We start from the raw sequence: 24767 nt of genomic DNA on the forward strand, positions 1-24767 counted from the left end.
ACCAATTCTCTCACCTGACCAGGCCCCCTGCAAGTACAGCGGTATGTCTCCGGATTTACAACGCTAATGTCAGAGGTTCGATTCCCCTCGGTGGGCTGAGCAGATAGCCTGATGTGGCTTTGCTATAAGAAAAACACACAAACACACTAGCCTGACCAGTAAAGCAGCCAGTGTTAAATTACCTCTTACTTGGCATGCATCACTGAGTCTACTGGATTTTCGTTTTTAAAAATATACTGACTGAGTCGTTATTGTTGCATTTCAGTATGAAAGGGAAGATAATTCACTGGATAAGTTAGCATTGTTTTGATAGTGTAGTCAGCCAAAACATAAAATTCTAACCAAACAATTGTGTGAGACGGAAAGGAAAGGTAAAAAATTAGAGAAAAATATCAATGAGAGTATGCTGTTAGATTTGGTACTGAAAGAGTGGGGAGCCCAGGGTTCAAAGAGTTAAAAGCAGTGGTCTTTTCAACAATTATAACAACTAAAGCAATGCTTAGTAGTTAATCAATGTAATGCTTATCGTTCACTAATGTTCACAGAGATGTGATTAAAGTATCACTGTTTTATTTATTGAATCTCCCTAGCGAAATAACACACCTAATGGATGAAGAATTACCTAGTGTTTAACATGTTTTTAAGTATTTCAAGAATTTGCAGAATTAATTTTACTAATTTATTTTTGTGAATATTTTAGTTGACAAACTATTTAAAATACTAAATAATTAATGCAAGACCCAATCTACCATTCATTTTATCACTTGTCACCGATATAACTAACATAACTCAGTGACAACTGTTAAATCAAATGATATATTGAGCTTTACATTTATTTTTAACCATTGTTTAATATAGAGTTTCATTCAGACAGATATAAACACCCACTAGGTTTACTGAAAAACTAAGAAGTAGTTTGGAATTACTGTTCCTTCACATTCTGCATAACATCAATAAGTCTAGTTGACTATAACATAATGACTTGCACAAAAATGGATAGTCAACCAAATCAAAAACATAGCTTTACATAATAAGTTATAAAAGTAAGCAACAGTCAGTACTTTTTCAAAGTATTGCATTACAGAACACCTACATATGCATTACTTGCTGTAAGCCAAGTAGGTTCGACAGCTCTCCTGGTAACAGTTCCAGCTGGTATCACACGAGGCAAGATAGCTCCATAGAGAAAATCTTCATCATAACAGGAATTGCTGATTTTAATAATTGGAAAACTGTAAGGACTAAATACTAATCATTTATGAACATAAACTTAATGTTTTGTTCTCCATTCACGATTTAAAAATATTATCAAAAAATCTAAGAAAAATATTTTCATAAAAGAAAAACAATAAAAACACCTTATAATTTATATCTATAATTATCTTGAATGCATTTTGTTATGGTAGTTAAGTTCATAGAAGTTTTTATAAAACGTTTGTCAGAGGTATATTTATATATCTTACAATAATCATACATTTTATGTATTTTTAACATGATAAGCATCTTGTCTGACACATGATGTAAATGGACAGTTCATAGAACCCAAGGTTCAGGTATTAGATACAGTCAACTTTAATTTATATCTGTTGACCAGAAAGAAAGAAACCAGTCATTAGCACCTGCTACATACAAAGCTATTCTTAACAGAATAGCCAGATTTACTGTCACTGTTACCTGCCCAATGACAAAAGTGCAGGGCTTGTTTAGCAGCATCATATGAGCTCAAACCTTCCATCTTTCAATCTGCTTCTTAGCATGCTAACCAGTAGGCCAGTCTACTTTACAATATAATTCATTAGAACCATATGAGTTTAACAGTGAAGAATGCTGAAATAAAGTACAACTTTAGTCCACTATTTCTGGATTTGTTATCAAAGATTACCAAGTTTATTGTTTTTAATGTACACAGAAGCTTCACAAAACTCCTGAAAATTCAAAAAGGTTAAAAATCTACATTATTCCAAAGAATATAAAGAAAATAATCCTAAAATGTAAGCATTATATTCAAAAAAGTAATTTTGTAAATGCACTGACCTAGTCACAGCAGCGGGAAGTTCATTTCGGTTCATCCACACCACCATTTGTGACCTGAAAATATTACGCTTTTTAAATACATCTTTAATCCTGTCTCAGTAATTAAAATATAGAATTTATGCACATAAACTACAGATTATACAAGCCATTTAACTTGTAATTTAAATACCACTGCCTGTAAGTATAAAACTCCATGAATGAAAGCAACAAAACAGAATATGTCTGCCACACTACATCTGCAATGATCCAGTAAGAACAAGCCAATTCATGGGTTTAAGTTCTGTATGATTTTTTGTACTTATTTATTCATTAAAACAGAAAAAACATATAACAATGTTGAATAAAGTAAATTAGTCATTATGGCTTTCAACCAACAAATGAAAAACTCACAAAATTCGATCACGAGCATTCTTCCAATATGACACCATCTTACTCAACCTCAAAGCTTGCTCAGCTTGACCTCCACCCAGTGCTCTCAAAGTCCCATCTTCTACTTTACTAAGAAAATCTTTAGCTAAAGGGTTACCAACTCTCTTATGCAGCCCATCCTAAACACATCATTATGACACATGAAAAAAAAGAGAAAATATATATTCACGATTTATCTAAGTATTTGCAGACAAATTTTGTCATGAAGTTGAATATCTGGATGTTGATATTTACTCATTATTTTATTATTATCTTAATATAAAAATATACACATACCTTGTGAGGTAACTTAAAGAACCAGCATCCCCTGATATTAACATCATTAAATGGACCATTACCATGGTGACCTAGGGTTCTCTCATGAGCTGCTTTTCGAGTCTGTATTTAAAATAATTCTCATGAAACACTGATGTACTTTTATGTTCATGTTCACCAAACACTTAAAAATATATTATTGTATCATACTTAATAAGTAGTCATAAATACTTCTATACAAATTGACATGTGCATATCTAGTTGATTTCTAAATATTTTATTGCATTTCTATATAAATATATTCAACCTGTAAACACACACAACAATGTATGTGAGCAAAAAGGGATGTATGCATATATTAAATATCTTGTAATTCAAACTTTACTTTTAACTTTAAATATATATATATATATATATATTTAAAGAGAGACACGCACACAAATAGCTACAAAAAAGGAAATATTACATAACAAAAGGCTCTACCTTCTTTTTATTTCCTAATACTGCCTTCCACTGTTCATTTATTTCGAACGAATTTTCAGGAATATTTTGAAGATTTTTCCATGCCTCTTGAACTACACTTACAGTTTCTTCTTTTTTCTCGACATCCAAGTGAGGACATAATCTCAAAAGGTTTCTGTGAAAGATATTATAATGATACCTATATTTCTAAAAAATTATATCTAAAATTTATTGGGATGTATGTATTTTAGAAAATAATGAAACGTGTTTAAAGTGAAGGACTGAACATCTGTTAAAAATTATGAGACACTGCATACAAAAACGTAAGTAACCGATAATACCTAAATGTGTCACAATGCAAGACTATCATCTTACTACCAAAATTACAAAAAGTTTAAATTCAAACTTTCTGCTGGTAACACAAGTACAAACACAGATAGGCAAATGTTAGGTACATTAAAACCAACAGCCAGATATTTCATAACACATTAAAACTGTTACCTTGAGCTAGAAAATGTTAAATGTTAAAAATATCGTAATGATGATAACACAATATATTAATAAGTCATGTCAACAGAACAAATTTCACAGTACAACAGCAGTAAAAACTAATAAGGAATAAACACAAAACAGGTAGTGCACAGCAATATGGGTTACTAGATCTAGAGCTTTTATGGTTTTGTAACAGAAAATGTCAGTGCAAAAAAAAGTATTTGCATAAAAGAGTGACTTATAAAATTAGAGAACATATTTCCACTGTATAGTTTTATAGCAAGCTCAACTTCTGAAATGTTATATCAATTTTTCTTGTAATTTATTATTCCTTAAGAGAATTCATACATACAAATGTACTCTGAAAACTGCACATCTTGTTCCTATCACTGAAACAATGTAAAAGCATTTAATTATGTTGTTTAAACATAATTGTCATATGTTACTGCAATCTCTTCTTTAATAAATATTACCTATTAATCACTCAGAAGTAATGTTTTATAACAATAAGAAGTGGAGAGGTCTTAAAAGGCTTTAATCAACAATTATAACGGAGCTTGTTTGTCTGTTGAACTTTGTATACAGCTCCTGAAGATTCTGAAGTGAAGGCTAGAGGTAAGGCTGCTAGAAAACATTACACACTGCAACTACTGGACCACACTTTTACCAACAAATAATGTGATTGACCACAACATAATAATGTTTCCACAGCTAGAAAAATAAGCATGTTCAATGAGGGGATGCAAACTCATGAACTGAAAACTGCAAGTGAAGTACCCTAACCACTAGGCTTCAAAAATGGAACTTCAGTTAAAAACACAAATTTTCAACACATTATCTATAACAGCAGAGTACTGGCAATTATGTGAATTAAGTTATAATTAAAAAAAAAATATTTCATACATAAATAAATGCAAATGAAACAATACTTTCACATGCAGTTGTAAAATACACTATTTACAAAAAAAAAATAATTTTTTTTGTATTTTTAAATGCAATATTCACATGGCTACATACAGTAAGTTTGTGTTGCAAGAGCACCACATTTTGGAGAATTAAAAGAACTGCAGCTGACTTAAGCAAAACAAATCTCTATGCCAAAGCAGATTAACAGTCCATCTTTTTATAATTAAAATTGTTGATAAATTAAATATGTAACAAACATAATAATAAATAAATAGTAAAACACAACAGAATAAAACTAACAGTTAAATTAGAAAATAAGCAGAGACCTTCAGCTGTAATAAAAAATTAAAAACGAGTGTGTTATTATTAGTCAATAGTTTTTAACAAATTTGATTAATTTAGTTTATGCATTGGGAAGAAGGGGAGTGTAGAGTTCCAATGATGATTCTCTTTCAACATTAAAATTATCATTACATTTCTCTTCCATCTTGTATACTAGCTGTTCAGTACATTATATTGAAGAAACTTGGCCACTAAACGTATCTCCTCTTTGCTTTGTCAAAATGGTCTGTTCCAACACACACACAAAAAAACTGATACATATAATGTTTTGGTAGTATGTCTGTGCATTTCAATACGTGAGCTCTTCCTTAAATAATTGATGTTACATAAATCAAAACATCATAGTTTCCATGCGAGTTATACTGAATGTGTAATCACTGCTCAAACACTGTCAAACAGTTTCTGTTATTTAGAGAGAAAAGGTATAAAATCTAACACTGCTTGAATGCTAATTGAATGTCAGAACTATCTTTGAATTGCTGGCTAGTGAACAAACCTTCAAATTTATACATAATATACACAAATATTTAATTAAAATTTAAATTGCATCAAAACCTTTACATTTTTAATAGTCTAGGATTTGTGTATTGGATATGCATCTTCACTATGCCTATATGGTTTCATTACTGTGTTTCCAGCACTATTTCTTAAGAGTATGTACTTACTGAAACAATTCAAGTGCACTACACTTAGAATATCACTGTATATAACAAATCATTCATAAGAAAAGGAAAACTGACAACCATGAAAATGTAACAGGGGGTAAAACAGTTTTACAATTTATTAACAGTATTTCAGATTTTTATTCAATTTTGTTTCAGCTTGACATATACAAGAAAGTATTTTTAATGTAGCAAAGCTACATGAGGACTGTAGATGTAGTCGGATGAGAACTGTAGATGTAGCTGGATGAGGACTGTAGTTTTGACTAATGCCAAGTTTAATCATCTGCAATTGATCAATGACAGAAATAAACTATGAACAATAAATAACCTATGAAATTTATAAGAAAAATGTAACAGAATACTTACTCTAAAGGAAATTCTAAACTGTCTTCATTTTTTAGAAGTTTCTTCTTCTACATTGCCAGTATCAGCATCTGGTGGTTTATTTGGTACAAGATAGCCCCACCCATGTTTGGTATCATAATGGAGAGGATATCCATCCCATGTCAACCTCATCAACTTAGGAACAGTTCGCATCTGCCAATTAAATGTAATCAATGTTTAAACTGTATACAAATACAAGTTTCTATAACAGGTTGTTAGAAACAAGTCTACTCTTCTCTCTTAACATGTGGCTATTCCTATTGATCATATATTTAAGTAAGTTTTAAAAACAAAAATAACAAAGGAATGACTTAGCAGTTCATAAGTCTGCTATTTTCTTATCCCTTGCTGTTAACTCTTTAGGTACCTGGGTGTGTCAACTGGACATATCTGTTGTATGGTATGTTTTACTCCTTTTCTTTGTTTGTAGTTTAAGTAAAAAGTGAAAGAATAATTACTAATAATGTGCTACAAATTTATCTTTTGTTCATATTTTAGCTTTAAAATAAAATTACTAATACAGAGATGCCAACTATTTCAAATGACTGAGTGTAATGATGGTAGACAGAGCCCTTTATCATTTGCAGCTACAAAGCCTGACCAATGTCTCTAAGCTGTTCATTATTATATTATTATTATAACCATTATTATTTATTACTACTATAGATTGCTCATTTATGACTGTGTTTTGTGTATTTAATAAATAAATTTAAAAAAATATTTTGAAATTATGTCTTTTCTTCAGTTCAGAGTAACAAACTTACTGGTAAAACAACACTGAACATGCACAAACAGTAAGCAGAAAAAGCCTTTGTGTGAGGTCTAGTTTATATCATGTTTATGACACTTATTGTAATAGTTTTGCAGCTGTTGCAGCCTTTGCTTTCATGAGAATGTCTCTGGATGGTTGGAAGTTATAACAAGTGTGTGTTTTCTTAAAGCAAAGCCACATCAGGCTATCTGCTGAGCCCACTGAGGGGACTTGAACCCCTGATTTTAGCATTGTAAATCCAGAGACATACCGCTGTACTAGCGGGGGGGGAGTTATAACAACATTGTCCATTTGACTGCATACACATCTTGTGTGTTATAATACTGCTCAAAACTGAAGTGCTCAAGTTTGGTCTGAACTTGCTTTTGTTTTTAGTCACTAAACTAAATATCCTTTCACTGTCAGCATTAGAATGGAAGATTGTAAGAATTCCAAGCATAACCTTACACAGAATGTCATACTTCTGGTTGCCACTTCCATCCTTAACTGTAGACAGCTGAACCCAAAACTTGTCAACATTCAACTGAAGGACGGTTTCTGAGAAAGTATCAATTTGATAATTCAAATATTGCCCTTCCAACTTGTCAATAGTGTCATGCTCATGTGTATTGACAAGGACAGGATACCTGTCTGTGAAGAAGCATAGAGAAGAGAAATCTTTGCTGACTTTCAGTTTTGGATCAACAACCTCTGTGTGAATCAGAAGTTCATCATTTAGAGGAAAATGTTTCATCATGTAATTTGTAGCTGCTATTAATACAGTATTTCTAGAGACTGGTGTAGAAGCTGATCAGGTCTAAGTCGTTTTCCTATTTAACAGTGTATTCCTTGGCAGCATTTCCAATAGAAACTGCTTCATCAGATTTGTGTAAGGATTCATTGTTGTAGTCAAGTTCAGTGATGTTGCCTTCAAGATATTCTGGCTTGATCTATCTGACAAGTATATTTTTAACTTGTGTAATCAGAGTTCTATGCATAATGTGTATGCAAGGTTCTTCTCTATGCAATATCAAATTGGTTTGTTCAAATAGAGAAATTGCACACTGAAGAAAAAGACAAAATAACAAGTTCATTTTGTTGTCTAAGATAACTGTTAACTTATCTAACTTGCTCTGCGCATAACTTTTCTTGGTTACTTCCTTGCTAGCTTTCGTTTTATTCTCTTTTTTCATGGATTGTCTCTTCTTTAGTTCAAGGTCAGACTGCCTAAACATATATTGAGTTATATCAAACGTTTCTTTGTCTGCTTTTGGAGACTGTTGTCTTGTGTCCCTGTGTGGCTGAGAGGGTGTCTTGAGTGTGTCTCTGTGTGGCTGAGAGGGTGTCTTGAGTGTGTCCCTGTGTGGCTGAGAGGGTGTCTTGAGTGTGTCCCTGTGTGGCTGAGAGGGTGTCTTGAGTGTGTCCTTGTGTGGCTGAGAGGATATCCTGACTGTTAAAGTCTTGCTGCCTGACTGAGCTGCACATTTAGATCCTTTTTAATCTAGTTTTTTTCCTTTTCACAGTGAAAATACTTCAATGGTTTCCACATGTCCAATATTCTGTTGAGGCACACCCCAAGTGATAGCCATCTTATGTTAACAAGTTGTAGAATTTGTCTTGTTTCTTTGTCATACAATCCTTGAAACTCTTTGAAATGTTGTTTTCTGCTAGCACTTTTGTCCAGAAAATAGTAGATATCCATCAATATATCAGAAACTGGGCAGGGCAGTTCTCTGGAAGCTTTCTGGGCAGCAATATTCATGAGGTGACAGGCACAGCCCATGAAGTAAATGCTAGGCTGTCATCTTGAGATGTATCCCATCACACCTTTACCTGTACCAGACATAACTGAGGCATTGTCTGAAGAAAAACTAAGACAGTTTCCCCATGGAATTTTCCTCTTTGTCAGTTCATGCCCCAAAAGCTTGAAAATATTCTCTCCTGTTGAAACTTCTTTCCATTCCACCATTGTTAAAAGAGAACAAACAATTTTTCCAAGCAAAGGGTCAAGATATCATACAATCATTGGATACAGTTTTGAGTCATCCATGTCTGTGGATCCATTTGTGGCTAAAATGTAAACACTGTTAATAAGTATGCTTGAAATCATTTTGTCATCTTCACAACCCAACTTCAAGGCTGTAGTTTTGGTTCTAGCACAGCCATATTTTTTTGCTATATCAGAGTCTGGGAACATTTTTCTGAATAGATGTTGTGCATGACTGGCTACAGCCAGGGGTAAATTATGAGCAATGATGAATTGCATGAACATCACTTCTGCATTTATGGTTTCATATTCTGAATACTTACTCATAAATGTCATTATCTGCATCGTTTTTGTCTTCACCTCAACCTTTTGTTGGTGAGATGCCGATTTTGTATGTCTGAAACAATCGTTTATCCCGCCATGTGCCACAGTAAAATCGATGTGACAAATTGTACAAAATGCATGACTGTCACTGACTTTTGATGCAATGACTGGATATTTTGCACTATACTCTTTCCTAAATTTTTAATTCACAGTTTTAGTCCTTTAAGATTTGCCAGAAACAAGACAATCTGGTGAACGAGGCTTCTTTTTTTCCATCTTGTGAATGATCACATTGGTGTTTCTATGCCGCTTAGAAAATAAGAAATATCCATCTATGTGAGTACTGATTACGTAACTATGGATTCCCCCATGTACCCAGTATGGAGAAGCACTGCACTCAAACTATTGGCAGACATCAGAGATATGAATATTTTTTATTATTTCAAGCACAAACATGATTATCGCAAGTAACCATTTGGACTATGTCTTTTATTTATTATCAAAAGTTATTTGTATCTCACTAGGAATTTTCTTTTCACCCCTTTCAAGCCCTGGGGGAACAATTTATCACTTTATTGTATAGGCCTATAAAATATATAATAATTTGGGAGTTGCAGCAAGTCGTAATATTTGTCTGTATGAGAGTATAGTCGTAATGTATACAACAAAATCGTAATGATTGGCATCTCTGCTAATAATGTGCTGTAAATGTATCTTAGGCTGTTTACTACATCTAAAACAAGATAATTATTAATAATGTACACAAAATTTACTTTGTATTCACATACTAGGTTTAAAAAAGAAGAATTATAATTTGTAACAATGCAATGTAAATTTACCTTATGCTGATAAACTAAATACACCAACTTTAGAACCTTTTTACTTATAATTGATGGGAATACTTTTCTTTATTGTAGTCTATATCCATGAGGTGTTCACCTCTCACAGTGACTACGTAAGCAGATCAAGGTCACTAATGGTTCATGACCATAAAAGTATCCATTAGAGTAATTATACTAATGATATATTTTTAATGATCTATGCATATCTTTACATAATTTTGCAAATTATTAATAAACATTACAAGGCTTGAATTTAAAAACCTGATATTTTTATATGAAGTATTAAGATTTTTTATTAATGGTTTGCTACAGAATTTTTTCTTTCAGAATGTTCACTATCCAACATGCCAAGTAATTTTGATTTTAAGATAAAAATTACTTTTCTTTATCTCAAGTTTGCCAGATTTCATATGCAAATCTTCTAGGAAATCATCAAACATTTTTTGAATAAAACTTTATCTTTAATCTTTTATTTTGTCAATATTAACCCTACACAGTGGTGTTACATTTTTATCATAAAAATTATAAAATAAACGTAAATAACTTTTTTTGTTATAGGATAACTACAAGCTGTAAGAGGAAACAACAAATGTTTAATCTTAATAGTTTAATTCTTGTAACAGTATACATTTATTTATATTTAATTTTTTTGTTTTATTGACCTTTGAATCACGTCTGACTAAAAATACTGACCTAAATCAAAAATCATGAGGCACATGTATAACTAGCACTACCATACTGAATAGCATAATGCATAAGCTGCAGGTGTGTATACCCCATGAAGATTTTTATTTTGTTTTCATTATTTATGTAATATATTTCTATTTTTTATATTTTAGTTACTTTTATAATAAATAGTGAAAAGAAATGAAAAATTAAAAAAAACATAATTAGATATCAAACATTTTTTACTTTCAGTATAGTTTTATATTTTATCTGGTATTTTTTTTACTGTAACATTATACTTGATTCTCCAGGTTTTAGATAAGTAATCAAAGTATAACAAAAATAACAGTTGCAAATACTGAATAAAATGTATAGTATTGCTAGTTTTGATCACAAAATTTCAAAGTACTTATGGTTAGAGTTTACACTTCTCACTTTTTCACAATTATTTTCTGTATTTATTTTATTGCTAGCAGATGGCTTAGAAACTAGAAAAAAACAGAATGAATAACACTGCCTGTCCTATTAAGTACAGACATTAAATTTCCAGAGAAAATCTTCTGAGTTTTTCTAATTTTTCATACCTATTTCCTATGTCTATTCTACTGTTAGCAGCCAAAGTAGAAACCTGACAAATATAAAGCAATGAATCTCTATTCCTGTTTAGCTATTACTGTAATTGGAGTACTTTTGACACTGTCAGTATCAAATAAGCTTTTTTGGCACAATTCTCAGAACTTTCCCTTTGAAAACACAGTAGGGCAGGGTTTATCAACTTGTTGATAGTTTAACTGTTACAACAGAATTGTATAAAGTATTATAAAATACTTATGCTACAGCTTTGTAGAAAATCTGGGCTGATTCAATAAATTTGGTAGGTATTTGAATGTTGGTTGATAAACAGATGTTTCCTACAGAGTCTATTCAAACTTTGGCTCTGAAATCACAGTGGGGTAGTATTTATTAGCTTGTTTACACAGTACAGTAGTTATAACAACAACTGCCTAAAGAATTATACAAAACTAAGAGGATATTTTTGATATGGCTCTATATATCTAATCCAATTAGGGTTGTCAAGATTTAGAGTCAATATAGATGTGAACATGCTTATGAACATTCTATTTCCTATTTTACCACAGTAACCAATAAAAATGTAATTTCAAATATTCTGTAAGGTACAGTGAGGTTTCAGTTACCATACATTAATGTGTATGTGTGTATATATTATTACTGGTTACTTAAATTTGAGTTATTTTTCCTTAACCATAGAACAGTAAATATAAATTATTCAGAAAACAATGATCTCCAACACTTATAATATTTGAAGTTCTGTTTTTGCAGCTGTGAGTCGTACTTGCTATCAATCATCATAAGCCTTGTCCAAATTCACATGTCAATGTAGGAAAACTTTCTGTAGACTTTATAGGTGCATTTTTTGAATACCAAATAGTTTTAAATGACTATACTGATACCACAAAAATCAAAAATCTATTGTTACTGACCAGGCTTCCTAACTATGCTATATTTGGATCTAAAAAAATCTAACTTATGTTTCGAAAATAGCACTGAGAATAATATTTCAAACTCTCCAATGATATAAGAGCTGCACTCTCATAAATATTTAGAAAGACTAACAGCATTACATAGAAGAAATGTAGAGCTTTCAGATAGTTATGAACTCATAAATATAAAAAAGGAACCGTACATAAATGAGTATTCTCAAATGATGAAGTGAAGGGTGGAGCAAAATGGTGGACTGGATAAATATCATGATGTCTCAGCAAATACATATGGAATGAGGTTCCTATTTTATATTCTAGTTTGGCAATATTGGAAATTTGAGTTTATAATGCATATGAAACTGCAGACATTGTATTGTAGGCACCATAAAATGTAAACTGACTGAACACAGAAGACACTTTACCAGTGTGACACACAAAAATCGATATTTAGCATGTTTTGGTATTTACTTTCAAATTAAGAAATTAACACATAATACTAAAACTTTAATTAAACTCTACAATTTGATATCTAGTTTAATGACATATATTCATAAAATAGTAGTTCAATAAAATTTGAATATAAGTTCATAAATGTGATAACATGTCCTTTGACTTCCACCTGTCTCAGTAGGGTTAAAATACCTAAAAAGGGCAGAATAAAATTATTTCCAATTTCACATGTAAATTTTACGTTGAGGTGACATGAAGTATTTGAGAAATTGAGGTACATTACCTTTGGAATGGAATGATAAAAAAGTATTATCCATGTATCATGTGTTTCTTGTGTTTTTAACTCCTTTAGAAATAAAATGCCAAAAGATGGAATGAAACCATTCCAAATTGCACCTTTCATCATTTCTGCAGCACTGTTGTATCTGAATATTTTAACATTTATACTTCATGAGCAGTTTTTCTATACCTGCATTTATGGAAAACATTCATCTAAGAATCATCCACACAATGCTTCCTAGTTTCATTAACAAAAAAAACAAAAAACATTCAAATGATAAGTATAACTATTACACAAGGAGCCAAATTGAGGTTTAGCAAAACCCTAGGCCCTGGTAGTATTTAAAAATAATAACAACAACTCACTCACTCTTACTTCTATTTCTACAAACCATGATTTTTGGTTGGTGGACTCTCTTGTTTGACCAGGACCCTTGGCCAGAGCCTAGGGTGGCCTACGCATTAAATGAAAACTAACATTACATACTTGAAAAGTAAAATTTCAAACTACCAATACAATGTTTCCTACAACTACATTCATTGCAGGGTTCATCTCAAGTTACCATACAAACTTTGTATAACCACATTCATGGAAAAATAAAATTAGAGAATCATAATTCTTACTACATTATGAATACTAATTACTACCACATTAATAGAAATAATAGTCTCAAACTGCCACTATGATATTTCCTATAACTAATTTCATGGAAAGATATAAAAGAAGTCACTTAACACAATGTATACATCAATAATATTCATGGAAAAATTAGTTTTAAATTATAAAACATTAGTTCCTAAAATTATATACACAGAAAAGTTTAGACATACTTAATTAACACACCTGTGTACTGATAAGAGTAGGACCAGGTTCCCATTCATCTTCATTACTGTCATCTTTATTACCTTCCTTTCGCTTAACAGATAAATCTCGATACCAGCTACATGAGTAATAAATAAAACTGTTTTCAAAACCAACCTTGAATGACATAATACAGCAAAGATTGTCATACATAAACTACTTGTTTTGTTTTCATCAAACATATCAGCCAATTTTAACTTCAAATAGTTCTCATCTTTAGAGCTTATTAAAACATAAAAGGAAGATATGTTAGTAACATGATGCTACCTGTTAAACATAAAAACATGATTACAAAGCTGAGTAATGTTACTTATATTCTTTTGCTCTTTCATCAATTCTATGATGTGAATTAAACATTGACTCTTTACAAACACCAATTGGGTATTAGACCATGTAGCAAATAACTAAATTTCTTAAATTGCTATATCACATGAATTCAACATCACAACCCATAACTATAATCAGCATACTGTTATGTGAAGATAACATTTGAAATTTTACCAGTTATATAAATAAATGACTGCAATACTACACATACATCACACACATCAGAATGTGTGATACCAGTATTAAAACATATGCGGAAACATGTCTTACGAAGGATAGCCAGGAAGAAATGGTTGTGTTTTATACAGATTGTCCACTGTTTCAAAAACTTTCCTTAAGTCCTCATCTAAATCTTCATCATCTTGTGCACACATGGAGTAATTCTAGAGATACACAGATGTCAATAATTCAGTGATAAAAATATTTGCAACAAACAGGCAAATTACATAATACATTAACTAGTTGGTTGACAATAGCAGTAAAAGAAAATACAAATTGAAATGAATTTGATAAAAAGTTGTTCCAGCAAAACAGAATGCAAAATTTCATAGTAAAACCTAGCCTGCCAGAAAAGGCACCAATCAACTTATCTGAAACAAAAACATGGCATAAAACCTAGAACAGCATAACAGAAGAAAGAACTCTTGTTTTAGTTTTACTAAGTAAAAAACTCTAGTGTTCCACAAAAAACTCCAGCTTACCTTTGGTATGGTTAAAACTTGTATTCTAGAATAAAGCTCCAGCATACCTCTTGTATGGTTAAAACTAGTGTTCTAGAACAAATGTTCCAGCCTACCTTTTGTATGGTTAACATTTGTGTTCTATAATATAGCTCCAGTGTACCTCTTGTATGATTAAATCAAATGTTCCAGAACAAAGCTCCAGACTACTACTTGTATGGTGAAACCTAATGTTCCACAACTAATTTCCAACTAACCTTATCAAAATCTGTAAGTTTCTTTTATATATCAAATAAACAAACATATCAAATTCTATAATATAAGGAAAAATAATAACTCTGTCTCTATTTCAACATTTAAACAAAAGGATAAAGTTGATAATATCTCATTTTGTAACATTAATTTCATGTTATTCATGAAATTTTTTTTTAAAAAGTTAAAATACACGAGTCTGCAAAACCTTGACAAGCCTGGCATGTAAGCAATGCCATTGTTGGTCTTTTTAAAATACTTCTGAAAACTTGCTTATAACTCTTTCGAATGTTCTTTTATTTCTGAAGATGAAATTTGTTAAATTACATTTGTTTGAGAGCTATAGGAATTTTTTTTTTTCTATGACAAGTGTAGTTAAACTTACAGGGTAATATAAACAATGGCAAAAGATTCCAGGGAGTCAAACCCTTATTTGTTGAATATTATTAATGGTATACAAACAACAAATATTATTGCTTAATGGTTCCTATCAACTTTTTAACAAAGAAAAATAACTAGAACAGATAAAATACTTCATGTAAACTAGAACTGGATGTTACTTATAGAATCTTTAGTTCTACTTCTTAACTCTAGGAACATGGGAAAAATTCATTAATTCAAGCCTTTATAAGCAAAATACTGCTTAAAATTATTTCATATTTACTCGCTGTCTCTTCAAGAAATTTGGAAAGTCATAGGCAACAGTACAAGTATGTTACACACAAAAACACTGGTATTTTTAATAAAGTACTTCTACTAATGAGTTGTCACTGAAATTTCTAAGTGCAAGATAATTTTCTTGTTAAAAATAACAATATTATTCATCTCACAGTTATCAAACTTCATTTGCATAAACTTTAGAGCCTCCTATATATTTTCAAAACATTTTTTTTTCAGTTAAACTTTATATTTTATCTCTTATTTTCTCTGTCTTAACACTATATGGATTCAGTTTATTTCACAAACCTTGCAACAAAAAAGGTTCTAAAATGATCTAATTCTACCTGTCCTTAATAGTCTTGGTTTACATCTGTTTTGCTTCATTCTACTGGTTTTATTGTTTTTATTATCTAGCTGCCACAAGTAGCAATAAATCACTCATTAAAAATGCAGAGAGTTTAGGATAAACAAAGTTTCAGGTATACATCATGTAATATTTAACTACTTATTTCCATCAGGGAAAAAATTAAATAAAAAAATATTACTATTTTTTTCATTTGAGTGTTTTTACCTTATCTAATGAGATTTTAATTACATATTTAGTTACTTGTGTTAATAAATATCAACCAATAATTAAACGTGAAAAATAAGAAATGTTGCACAACTTTATGATTGAGATTTTGCTTTTGGAAGCTATCTTTATTTATATTACTTACTAAGTTGGTTGTTCATAACATTCTGGAACCCTTATAAGAAGAGAAAGAAAATCTAAAATGGAAAATTTAGAATAGAGAGACATCACATGACACATAAAAATGAAGACTGAGAATTAATTTAAATATACTTTTTTAAATTCAGAAATCAACTTATACAAATCAATATTAACATTTGAATTATAAACTACATTTACTGACATACATTGATAACTGAGTTGTTTAATTATATTTTAAATGTAATGCTGTAAAAGTCACAACAGTTTGACCCTCACATATACGCAAAAGGGTTAATGAGTAAAACTTAAAGTACCATAACCATGCTGGAATAAAGCTTCAGTAAATCTTTCAATAAATATAACCTACTATTCTACATATATATATAAACTTCAATCTATTTCTTACAGACTAAAATTTAGTGTGCAAGAACATAGGCCCAGTTAATTCTTTACAAAGAACAAACTTCAATAGTAAGAAATTCCAAACTATTTTTCACAAGGCAGAACAAAATGTGCCAGAACAAAGCTAAGTAAAATTTCTTTTTTTCATACAGATGAGTAACCAGTTGTAGTTAATTATGGGTATAAGAATGACCATTAATTACAACAGTACAGTATGTAAATGCATTATTACAATTTTTTTTAGAAATTAGTACAATGGAACAGATTTCATAACTTTTACATCTGCTCCTAAAATGGAATAATCTTAACTTTTCATATTTTATTTTGTTAGCAACATATTGATATTTCCTTTACAAGCATAACTGAGAAGTGAAATGCATTATACCTTTACTGATTCTGGTTTAAATGCATCTACCAACTTGACATCATTACTAACTTTATCCTTTCTTTCCTGTTCTTTCGTATTCCTTTTTCTTGTTACTTGTTTCTTACATTTCATTTCTTGGGTTGTCCAGTCAAGGTCCCATAACCATGGATCATTTTTATATCTGATATAAACCACAAAAATACATTATAACCACGCTTTTAATTATCCTACACTGAAAATGTATTTCCCGCAGGTACTTACTTCTGCTCACATACTATTCTCATTCAGTGCTGCCATCTATTTGTAATTTTTTTTTTGCCTGCCACAAGTCTTTCATTCCCACACACCCCTCAATTCACATGGTTTACTGATTCTTTCATGCAAATTACAACAAGACAAACTTTCACCAATACTAGTATCACACATCCTATGCTATTCTACCAAACTATCATTTCAAGTTTAGGCAGAAATGCAAACAATTGTTGGCAGTAGAGAGGAAGGGTGGGAAATAAAAGTGGAAGTACCTGTCGGACATATATTTTCAGTGTAAAAAATTATAACTTCAGACAAGGTACCTTACTTTGGCTTACTTCTTCTTACATGCATAGCTAAAATCCAACATTGAATAGATGGTAGAGCTGGCTCAAGGAAGAAAATAGAAGCTTCTTTCAAAAGTTCAAAGAATTCAAATAACACAAATGAGGGGGCCCTCTAATTATACATGAGAACTGCACCACTTCTGTACAAGGTATACTCTTTGCCAAAATATGGGAAAGGTGTGACAGATCCAGGCAGAAAATTGTGAGGAGCACATTCCAATGGAAGAGAAAAGGGTTATACAGTAATCCAAAACAAAATATATCAATGAACAGAATGAGGGTAAAATAGGAGGTGTGCCCCTTCGTGTGGAGTGGTTAAGGCATGACAAATCATAAATGGCAACACAACTGTGTCCAAAATTCGACTGCCAGAAATCAACATCCATGCAGAGATAGAATGATGATCATACCACAAAAGCCAACTACAATCCAAAATTCAACCTTCAGGAACTGACATTCGACAACCACGGTAGAAAGTCAAGAAAAACATTCACACAAAGAACAGTGCAATTGGTGACCACAAAAACCATATTCTGAAAAGCATATCAAATCTGATTTATTAATCTAAGGAACTGCAGGGATCAGCAGCAATCCTCTTCTGTTTTATCCATGAATTTCATGGGTTAGTATAGTCTGAAACAGGCATATTTATAAAGCAAAGATATCACGAGGAATATACCATGAGCTATCTTGTGGAACACACCAGCTCTGTTTTATATGATTGTAATGAACAGTATGCATTTTGTGCTCATGCAAATTATGAAAGTGAAATCTACATGACATTACAATATGAGTTTTAGTACAATTTGAAGTGATTAAAATATAACCTGGACAGACACAACTTGCCACAGGGTGGGATTCTGATCAAAACATAGAACAGGCTCCTGAAAAATAATATATATAACCAAAGAAAGAAAACTTACCCAGTTACAGTCTCACAGAAGAGTGAAGGATGGTAACAAGTGGAAGATAGTATTCATATGGAGAAACAACAGCGACCCAAAACAGATAATAGGAGATGAATGTACAAGGTAAAGTCCCACTGCATGATAGATGGAAGTACCTTTCAAGGAACAATGGTATTGAGCTGCAGGTAAAAGGTACAGTTCCTAAATGGGGTGAAGACACCATAACTTGAATAGGGGAAGAAGAGCACAAGGAATAAAAGGATAACTGAATCACGAGCTGAGCCCAATGGGTAGGGGTGGAAGGGGAAAAAAAATCACAATCAGAGGAGTGGTGCAGGAGAATGAAAATTCACAAAAAGGAGTCAATGGAAAGAATTCTTGAAAACAGAGATCATCTAGATTCGACCAAAAACACAGGTGGAAGATACAAAAATAAATATGACAAAAAGAATATTTCACACAAGACACCAAAGTGTAGGTTAGTAAATATATCCAAGAACCATAAGCATATAACACAACAGCCTGTATTTCAAAATGTGTGGGACTTCAAACTCAAGTCAAGGTCTGACAAAAATCAGCTCATTGAACATTCAATATCCTGAAGAAGTAAAGCCTGTAATTCCCTAGATGAGGACCACCATCTAAAGCATATGTAAATATGGTGATATAAGATATAATCTCTAAAGCAGCAACTCAGAATTTGGAATTCATATTCAAAATGATTTGGAATGAAGTATTAAGTTCTTTAACTGTGTAGAAACATAAAATAATTCCTCTTTGGAATAAATTACAAATGTGATTATTGTATAATAAATAGAGAACTTGAATGGAGTATAAACTAAATGTTCAAACATGAGCACTACCAAACAAGAAGAGATAAGAGTCAAGTAGAATAACATGGGGAGTCACATGGGTGTGTGGCACTACTACTGTTGGAGGTTTGTTGTACTATAATTTACATGTGAGAATTACTTAAGCAATGTGAATCGAGGGGTGCATGAGATTGAAATGCTTGCAACATGTGAAACAAATTATTGTGAACAGAGGGCAGCACTGAACAAGAATAGCTTTGTATGCAAGTGGAAATAAGGTGCCTGGATGGAAACTTGTCTTTATATTTGTAAACGTTTAAACCTACATAGTTTACTTATTCCAACTAATAACTACTTTAAAATAAAATAGAGAAAAATGATTACCAAACAAACTGTTGTTGGTTTAAGTATAAATGGAAGTAAAATGGGAAATTAAAATACCTTGAGATAAATGATAAAATGTTTAATTCAGATTCCAAAAAGATGAAGTAAAACAGCCATTAAAGTGCTTAAATTATAAAAAGTTATGTTTCAGTATCTGGAAAGCTATGACAACAAACAATTTTTATTAATGGTAGAATCTATTTTGTACTTAGTTTTAAAAAATAACTAGATGAAATAGATAAATCAATGTAAAATTTTATAATAAAGGAATCATTAAATTAATTAAAGAAAATAATAAACTGATGTCAAAATCTAGTTATTCATACATATATGAGGGCACTATGTCAATTACACACCACCATCACCAGAATAATGTATGATCATGTATGAAGTTTCTGGACCAATTCCAAGCAACAGCATCAGTAAAAATTTATTTATGTTTCAGAATATTAGGTCAGTTACAAACAGAAGCATGAGAGTAAGGTCTGGTCATGTACCAGACCTAGACTGCTGAACTCTCCTAACCAATGAAAATACTAAGTTAATTAAATAACCAACTTCACTAAAATAACTTCTGGCTATGTTAAAGAAAAGTTAATTAATAGATAATAGTGAGCTAACTTCTGATCATGTAAGAGACTGCAAGCATCATTTGCTAGATGCATTAAAGAAAGTTTCAGTTCTTTCTGGAGATCATGGTAGATATCTTCTGAATTTCTCAGGTATCGTTGCCAGTTCTTGTTCACTGGTAAATAAGCTGTTGACATCTCAAGCATTCCAGCAAATGTCACTGGGTGTGGAAATCTGTATTTTTTCAAGATACAAATGTCATTTATTAAATGAAACAAAATTTTAAATTTTTAATTAATCTGTAACTTATACAATTTTCATGTGTTGGTTCACTCTTACAAGATAAAGCAAGTAGTAATTTTATTTGATCTCTATAAACAGACTTCTAACTAAGTACACTTTATGCATTATATTTTTTAAGAAAGTAAACAGCCTATTTTTCATAACAATTTATTTAAGTAATCCCCCATATTTAACTGAACTGATAAAACAGTTGAAATTGTGGGAGAAAAATGAAGATATTTTCTATCATTCCACTGTTGTCTTACACTTTTAGTGACTGCAAAAAAAGAAAAATACACAATTTAAAAGTACATCATAAGGTTAACAATTTTTAAAGTGCAATACTACTGATCAAATTAGCAGAAATAATGTACACTGAATGCATAATTAGCAAGCTTTAATTGTGATTTAAATTAAGCATAAAAATAACTAATTAAAACAGATGCATAAGAGAAAAATAAAATGTGCTAATCTTAAGATGAATAACAAGTCTGCAGTTTAAATAAGTGAATATCATATCAGTCTCCCAAAACTTGTACCTTCTCTTCATCAAACATCTGCTAAATTTCTTCATAAATTTCCTGATATCTGCATTCAACCTGGCCAAAAGTCATCTACAGAATTTTCCAGTCTAGCCTACACTACCAATTGCATAGAATACTATAGAATACATTCACTACTCAAAATTAATCCACTGAATTTTTCATTCCTACCTACACTATCTACTGTAAAGAAAGTTTTAAAATACATTCACCACTCAAATCTCATTTACTGAATTTTCCACATCTACTTAAAAATAATTAGTAAAATAAATTCTAAAATGCATTCACCACTCACAATAACATTTGAATTAGCAATACTACATTAACAAAGTTATTTACTCCAACTGAGATTTAAAAAAGCATTTAATGATTAAAAATGTAAAAAACAACTTTGTTTAAAAACCACAGGACTTTTAGTTGTGGTTACTAATTTTAAAATTTATGAGAATCAGAGATTACACAACACTTGGTGTACAAGATTTGAAGCTTACCCTTTCAAACATTTTTTTGAAATATTACATTCTCATATAGGAAGCACTGACAAAAACTTTGTAACTAATAACAACAACATTAATGTAAATTAAGGAAGGTTATGCAACAATCTATCTTCAAGTCTTAAAACCATAACTAAAAGGATACCTAGTGCAAACAATTAAGCTCCACATAATTATAGTTTCTGACATTTTTTAACAAATGAAAACCTCTTTATCATGGAACATGGACATCTGAATTCTTCATACACGTTATTTCTACAACACACAGAGAGCACAAGAAACAAAAGACTGCCTTATTTAGCCTTAGTTCATACAAACCTTTCAAAGAAAAGAGGCAGTAGTTTTTGTAGGATTGCATAAGTAGCTTTCACATCTTGGGCACAGTAATGAACTAGTTCCTATAGAAAAAACAAAAAATCTTCACTTAAGTTTACTGTTGTCAAAATTGCAGTTTATTACTGAAGCAATCATTAGCACTTACATACAGGTAATTGGAAGTTAACATTTTCCTACACACTATATGTACAATTGTTACTCACTACTAGTCTTGATGCTCCCACATACCATCGTGTGATTACGTGTAATAGAGCTATCAAATCCAGTCCAAAAATTTGGAAGTTTCAAAATTTATCATTCTGTCTGCGATAGCAGGATGACTCCTACCAACTACATGGGTGAGGTATTATATTGATTGGTCTTGCACAAATCCAGCACCTAACCACTCAATAACTGACACACCAGGAAGTGGTAGGATGGGGGAAAGCCATCTAAGGGAGTGAACTGCATGGTAAATTTTTCCAGTCCAAAAACAGGTGATATCAGATATTTTTTATTCCAGTCTACAATAAAACCATCTATACCAAATGAACACTACTGCCCTACTTTTGATTGAGTGGAAGAACACAGAGTCAGGAGAATATCTTCATGGTTCACATCCCAAGCATCTAGAAACTGAAATGTGGCAAGAACTCCCATATTCCACTAAAAGAGGGAGGAACAACATTGTGGAGCGTTTGGAGGAATGCAACAGCAGAAAACAGTGCTTTATACATAATTCATGTATGTATGGTTTTGTTCAGTCTAACTTTATAAAGCAAGACACTGTGAGGGGTCCTTAAGTAGTCTTCTGGAAAATCCCATCTCAGCAGTGAGTGTTAGAAATTGACAGTGGCTAAATAGTACAGAATTTAGTAAAAAATGTACTTGGACAGGCATCATTTGCCACAAAACAGGATCCAAAAGCAAAAAAAGGGCCATTGTAATGGTAAGAAAGAAAAGTAAAAAATGTACTCACTCAGAGTGAAAATGAGGTGTGGAGGATGGTTATGGGTTGCATTCAATAGTGAGAAGAGGAAGACAGAGCCAAAGTAGATAGGTAGTGATCTATAAACTTATGTTGTGTGATACATATATCAGCCTGATTACTATTATACAAATGATGATAGAAACAGACAGCTATAGAAAGGTTAATATGACACATTTGGTGCAAAGAGACATGGAAATATATTATTACCAAATTTGTAAGGGTGACTGGAAAGAAATTCCAGGTTGAGTAAGAATTCCATGGTATAAAGAGGCAGGAACAGGAACCATAAAAGGAAGCAGTGAGGGCAACATAACAATGGTTGGTTGATTGGTTGTTTAGCATTTATTGGTGCAAAGTAACTGAGCTATCTGTGCCAAACAACAGGGAAAAAGGTAAAAAAAAAAGTAAAATCATTAAAATATGTAAAAAGCAATCATGCTAAAACAGAACATAATCCAATTTTCATATTAAAATCTTAAATAGAGTTAAAAAGACCAATGGCCCTTAAAAATTTAAAAAACACAACTGAGGTGGATAGTGTATCACCATTGCCAATGACACTGTCCAATAGCTAGGATGAACCCATGGGAAAAAAATGTTTAAAATGGCACTATCATTAGGATCAAGAGTGACATCATGACGGTAAAACACAGGTTATCGTGACCTGAGAGAAAAAGTATACAATTTGGCAGTGAACACAGAAACTGTAGAGTGGATTCTATATGCAACAACCAAATCATAACAAACCATGGTAGAGCCCACAGAATCACCTGATTTCTAACCATCTGTACAAATGGAAAGGGAAGGATGGTTTGAAAGATTTTGGCAAATAGAAAGCAACACTTCCAATCAAAAGTATTTGCTTTCTTCAGATGACTCAAAGAAAGGTCACATTTGGGGATTGTAATTAGCCATGATGGGATGGGCTGATCAATGGATACAGCAATGCTATTGAAGGAAAAACCCAGTTTATCAACTGCACCTGGACATAAAGGCCAAAAGGGACAATGGCAGACCATCTATTCCAAAAAAGCATAATCCACTGAGGAAGGAAGACACAACCCCAGGTGGAATGCTGTGGCAAGGATTAAAGTTTTGAAGCATACACTAAAGGCAATTGCAAATGGCAAAGGTAAAGAGAAGGTTCATGAGATTCAGTGCATAAACTCTGGACTGGAGAAATGCAGAAGGCCCCTGTGCAGAGCCAAAACCCCTGATACTGGACAGGGTCCAACATCTTCAAGGCCTAGGTTCTGGCGTAGCCATATACCAGAGACCTATAATCCAGTTTTGAAAGAATAAGGGCACAATAGAATTTTAGCAAAGAACATCAATCTGCTCCCCAAGAAGTAGAAGTGAAAGAAAGGACATGGAGAATGTTAAGTGTCCTTGTACACTTGACATATAGCTGTTTGATGTGTGAAATAAAAGTCAGCTTACAGTCAAAGATAAGCTCTAAGCACTTTGCCTCAGGGACCACAGGAAGCATAACTTTTCTAAGATGGAGTTTGGGATCTGGTTGAATACCCTGTTGGTGGCAGAAGTGTATGCAAATGGTTTTGGAATGAGAAAGGGTAAAACTTTTTGCTGTTGTCTATTTCAGTAAGCAACTGTAGAGGGGGGGTGTCCACTGATGGCATTAATATTTATAATGAAAAGTGTAGCACTCAAAATACAGCCCTGAGGGACTCCAAAGTCTTGTGGAAAAGAACATGAGAGTGTTGAACCCACATGGACTTGTAATTGCTCACACAACCTGTACAAATGGAGGTCTCACAAGATGCCATACCTCCACATTGTATCATAAGCTTTCTCAAAGTCAAAAATTCAGAAAAATG

The 24767-nt window shown here is 31.9% G+C and overlaps 1 protein-coding gene across 1 annotated transcript in view; it reads right to left on the bottom strand.

Moving 5' to 3' along the window:
* The window catches only part of PolG1 (DNA polymerase gamma, catalytic subunit tam), a 93906-nt gene that overhangs the window by 25927 nt on the left and 43212 nt on the right, over positions 1-24767 (bottom strand). Inside the window, exons 8-18 of the mRNA XM_076452422.1 lie at positions 21942-22021; positions 20357-20539; positions 17051-17213; positions 14230-14342; positions 13615-13711; positions 5983-6122; positions 3202-3355; positions 2740-2841; positions 2425-2582; positions 2035-2088; positions 1094-1211 (exon numbers count right to left, since the gene is read on the bottom strand). Of these exons, the coding sequence (XP_076308537.1) occupies positions 1094-1211; positions 2035-2088; positions 2425-2582; positions 2740-2841; positions 3202-3355; positions 5983-6122; positions 13615-13711; positions 14230-14342; positions 17051-17213; positions 20357-20539; positions 21942-22021 (1362 nt within the window). The remainder of the gene's footprint in view (positions 1-1093; positions 1212-2034; positions 2089-2424; positions 2583-2739; positions 2842-3201; positions 3356-5982; positions 6123-13614; positions 13712-14229; positions 14343-17050; positions 17214-20356; positions 20540-21941; positions 22022-24767) is intronic.

Source organism: Tachypleus tridentatus, chromosome 8 (assembly GCF_004210375.1).
Source record: "Tachypleus tridentatus isolate NWPU-2018 chromosome 8, ASM421037v1, whole genome shotgun sequence".
Lineage (NCBI taxonomy): Eukaryota > Metazoa > Arthropoda > Merostomata > Xiphosura > Limulidae > Tachypleus > Tachypleus tridentatus.